The 4,537-nt window shown below is 46.4% G+C and overlaps 2 protein-coding genes across 5 annotated transcripts in view; one reads left to right on the forward strand and one right to left on the reverse strand.

The window, feature by feature from the left end:
* The window catches only part of Dnttip1 (deoxynucleotidyltransferase, terminal, interacting protein 1), a 21,427-nt gene extending 18,699 nt beyond the window's left edge, over nt 1-2,728 (reverse strand). Inside the window, exons 1-3 of the mRNA XM_005392410.2 lie at nt 2,552-2,728; nt 1,931-2,001; nt 1,085-1,181 (exon numbers count right to left, since the gene is read on the reverse strand). Coding sequence (XP_005392467.1) covers nt 1,085-1,181; nt 1,931-2,001; nt 2,552-2,656 — 273 coding nt within the window. The 5' untranslated portion in view covers nt 2,657-2,728. The remainder of the gene's footprint in view (nt 1-1,084; nt 1,182-1,930; nt 2,002-2,551) is intronic.
* Nucleotides 2,729-2,763: 35 nt separating this feature from the next.
* Nucleotides 2,764-4,537, forward strand: part of Wfdc3 (WAP four-disulfide core domain 3) — an 11,066-nt gene continuing 9,292 nt past the window's right edge. The window contains exon 1 of one of the 4 annotated variants that reach the window (XM_005392418.2): nt 2,764-2,800. In XM_005392418.2, coding sequence (XP_005392475.1) covers nt 2,779-2,800 — 22 coding nt within the window. In that variant the 5' untranslated portion in view covers nt 2,764-2,778. The other 3 variants (XM_005392416.2, XM_013518339.1, XM_005392415.2) reach the window with 3 other exon arrangements.

Genomic DNA, 4,537 nt, shown 5'->3' on the forward strand with positions numbered 1-4,537 from the left:
GAGTCTGAGGCCAGCCTGGGCTACAAAGTTAGTTCAAGACCAGCCTGAACTGCATAGTGAAACCTTATCTCAAAAAGAGAAAAAAAAGAACCAAGCAAGAAACAATGACAAAATAGACAAATTCACACGACACAACTGTAGTTTTCTAATGTAATTTGAAATCTGGGATTGTGATGTCTCTTGATTTTTACGTTTGACCAGGATTGTTCTTGCTGTGCTGGCCCTTTTCTGGTTTTATATGAATTTTAGGAATTGTTTTCTCTAGTTCTTTGGGAAATGCAGCTTGTATTTGGGGGGGCGGGGGTACTGGGAATAGAACTCAGGACCTTGTGCTTGTCAGGCAGGTGCTGTGCTGCAGAGCTATATCCCCAGCTCCTTGTATTTTGATTAAGGCTACAACAATAGCCTTATCGTTTCTACCTATCCAGGAACATGGGATATTTTTTCATTTTCTGATATCTTCTTTGATCTCCTTTTTTTTTGGTTTTTCTCCGGTATCTGGAACCGAACTCACGACCTTGTGCTTGCTAGGCAGGCGCTTTGCCGCTGAGCTAAATCCCCAGCCCCTTGTTCTCCTGCATTAGTCTCCCAATAACCAAGATTTTATTAAAAATTTCATTGGGCTGGGGATATAGCTCAGCGGCATGGCACCTGCCTGGCAAGCTCAAGGTCCTGAGTTTGTTTCCTGGGTGCAAAAAAAAAACAACATTCAAACATACAGAAACATGAAATCGTTTAATAAACATCTAATACCCATTACCTAGAGCCTATAATTAACATTTTACTATATTTTCTTTATCTATCACATACTTATTCATTTATTCATCTTTTTCACATTGATCTGTTTTATGATTTATATTATTTCTCTTTTTTCTTTTGGTCCAAAAACTGAGCTCCTGATCTCACTGGCAAAATGATACTGGAATTACCCCTAAGGAGGGAAAAAGTTCTTGAGGGCAGGGCTCAGAACTGGAAAACTTGAGATATCTGTGTGTACCATATATATTAGCAGTACAGGGAGAAACTGCGGGCTGCCTAAGAATCTTTTTCCCTGTGAAGTTTTTAATCCTTTTTTCTCTCTCACCTTCATGTACTTGTTGAAGACAGTCTGGATCTCCTCATTGATGCTAGGCTGCAGGACAGCTCGGAGGAGATCCATAGAGATGGCAGGATCTGTAAAACTGCATTCAGGAGGGACATGGAATCAGAGGATTCCATATCCTTTTCCAATCTGACCAGCCTATTATTGATACAAGATCCTTTAACAGCAATTCTAGAGAGCTTTCACTGAACATAGCTATGTGCTAAAATTCTGGGCAAATATATAAGATGCATGATTTTGTTCCATTCTCATAACTAGGAAGCAAGTGTTATTTTCAAAGTGTTTCATGAAATATTTATGCAGAAAAGTCTACATACTTTAATAAATAAGTATAGAGTTACCTATTTAATCCTCACCCAGCTGAAACAATACAACCAGCCACCAAAGGCCCATCTTGTGCTCTCTCCCTTTCCTGGGCTGGATACTGTTTGTAACCCCACTCTACAGCTGAGAAAACAGAGCCAGGGAGGTTAAGCGGCTTGTCTAAGGTTACTCAGTTAATAAATGTCAGTCTGCATTAGAACACCGTTGTCTGACTCCAGAGCCTGTGCTCTACATTTTCATGCTCTTTGACTTTAAAGATCAACCTCAGAGCCAGTCAATGTTAGAAATCTTACAGTATTAACCCCCGCTCCCCAACTTTATAGATGAGTTCAGAGAGGTAAGTGCCTTGCTCAAGATCACACATAGAAACTTAAGTGTCCTCTTTCCCTGTCCAGTGTCCTTTCCACGGGCTGTAGATCTCTTCTCAGCCTTGTGCCACGGGGATCCCAAAGCTCCCCTCCAAGTCCGTGCCTGGGATACAAGCCCAGCCAGGGCCAGCCTTACCTTGTGGTCATCTGGGAGCGGCGGCCCCTTCGCTGCACCTGCCGGTGCTTTATCATTATGTTCCAAGGGTTCTGCGAGGATGAAAGGAGCAAATGTCACCGACCTCAGTGACACTGGGATAGGATGGACAAGAACAGGTAGCTAAATCTAGACATTGCTACTTTTCAGATTCTTTCACCACCTCTGCCACCTTGGGGAATGTGGGAGAATGAGGCACTGCCGAGGCAGAGTAAGTGAGAAAAAGTTTCCTGCTTTAAAAGTCCCCACCCCGCCTGTTCTAGAACGGAAGCAGGAAGGGGACCAGTGTTTACCGAGGGTCTACTCTATGGCAGATGTGCTGGGCGCTTTACCCGCCTTCATCATCTCATCCCCACAACTTTATGAGGTTGCTACTAATTTCCATCTAAAAAGAAGAGGAACCCGGAGCTTAGGGGGTTGTCTGACAGGCCCAAGTCACCTAGCCAGGAGGGCGGCCCCGGAATGCGAACCCGGTCGTCCGACTGTGAAAACGGCAAAACCCTCGGCAGCATCAGCCGCCGCATTCTCTGCCCGCGGGCCAGGGTCCCGGGAGCCCGAGGCCCTGCCCAGCCCGAGCCCGGGCTTCAGTGGGAGCGCCCTCACCGTCAGAACCAGCTGCCCTGCTGCGCCTGCATCGCCCAGCTCGGGGCCGCCCCGTTCTGTCCCGGGAGGTCCCCGCGGCTGTTCGACGTCGCCAGTAGCCCCCATGGCGTCCCGCACGCCCACAACCTCAACCCGACTCTGCCACCGGCCGGAAAGCGGTGCCGTGACGTCACGAGGACGCGCCACTCGCTGGCCCGGAAGTGCTGCGCGAGAGCTGCGTGGTTACCATGGTAACCAAGTGCCTTCTGCGTAGGTCCCGGACTTTTACAGAGGTGGTTGGGGATTCCTCCCGGGGGGGCCGTGTCTCCGGGTGGAGTGTGGATGTTCTGCGGTTGTTCCTTCAAGGGCGGTTACCACTTAGGCCAAGGGCCGGGGATGAGTGTAGGGTAGGAAGAGCAGAGCCGGTGTCCTTGGGCTGGGGCTGGCGGAAGAGGGGAGCGCCTGCAGTTGAGTTTTTCAAAACTGAAGTTTCTAATATTCCTGGCGCAAGCTCCAGAATTGGAGTCGGCCTAATGCGGGGACCAAGAAACCCAAGAAGGTGCAATCTGTGCCATCCCAAACACCCATCGGGTCTCTCCAGTTTTTGATATCAGGGCTTGATTATGGTGTCTGAAAGCATCAGAATAAGGTTGGGTCTTGGCAGTGGACTTTTGCCCGAGGGAGCTGTGCTTTTCTCTCTAGATGGGTGATTTTGTGATGGTCTGGGGTTGAGTGGCTTAATAGCTCCCACCTTCCCCCAAAGATTCTTCTCGGTCTATCAGAGGGAAGGTGCCCCTGAATAGAACTGGATTCATAGGCGGGCGTGGTGGTACATGCCTGTAATTCCAGCACTCGGGAGGCTGAGGCAGGAGGATCACTTAGAGTTCAAGACCAACCCGGGCTACACAGTGAGTTTAGAGCTAGCCTGAACTACCTAACGAGACCCTGTCTCAAAAAAAAAAAAAAAATTGGATTAATTTATGGATGCTAGAGAAAGTTATTTCTTCCCGGGTCATGATATTGGGTAGTGGAAAGTAATGAATTGCGCAGTTGGAAAGTTATGGGTTCAAATGAGATGCGGAGTGGTGGTTAAGAATATTGGCTATGGAATCGGACTGCTTTGCCTTTGTTCTACCACTTACTAGTTGTGTGACCCATATTTCTTAAGCTTTTCATGCTTCAGTTTTCTCAACTACAAAATGGGAATAAAAGCGCCTACTTTATGGGGTTGTAGTGAGGATTGAACTAATTCGTGCAAAGCACTTACAATCGGCACAAATAAACCTTCAAACAATGCTATCTGTTGCTACTATGGAGTTCCAGCAGCCACCACTTAAGGCCATTTTTCAGCCTCTCCTGCAAGATTACTTTGTGGATTAAAATACATAGCATTTTAGTAGGCTGGGTATGGTGGCGCTGGGTGTGGTGGCACATGCCTGTAATCCCAGCCCCCAGGAGGCTGAGGCAGGAAGATTACTGAGAGTTCAAGGTCAGCCTGGGCTACAAAATGAGCTCAAGGCCAGCTTGAACTGCATGGCGAGACCCTGTCTCAAAAAGACCAAAAAAACCCCCAAACAAACGAACAAACAAAAAAACCATAGCATTTTAAAGCATATACTAGGTAACAAGCAAATGTTCATTATATCCATGCTACAGTATCAGCCTAACTAAGAGGAGCTTCCTTGCACCAAAATCTTAGACAGTATTAAAGAGGTTTTTACTTTGTGCTTTCGTTTGACCCTGCTCTTTAACTCTAGAGGGCTAAGCAGTGCCAGTGCCTACCACAGATATCACAGCTGACCAAAGACATAAACGAGACAGATAAATAAAAATAAAGAGAAATGAAGAAAAGATAACGAAAGGAGTCATATATGGACAAGAGAATTTGAATCATAGCAATTGTTCTCTTCAATTTAGCCAGTTAGCTTTCTTTCTTTCTTTTTTTCTTTCCTTTTTTTTTTTTTTTTTTGTCTTTTTGAGACAGGGTCTCGCTATGCAGTTCAGGCT

The sequence above is a fragment of the Chinchilla lanigera genome, unplaced genomic scaffold (genome assembly GCF_000276665.1).
Source record: "Chinchilla lanigera isolate Chin_1 unplaced genomic scaffold, ChiLan1.0 scaffold00044, whole genome shotgun sequence".
NCBI classification, from domain to species: Eukaryota; Metazoa; Chordata; class Mammalia; order Rodentia; family Chinchillidae; genus Chinchilla; species Chinchilla lanigera.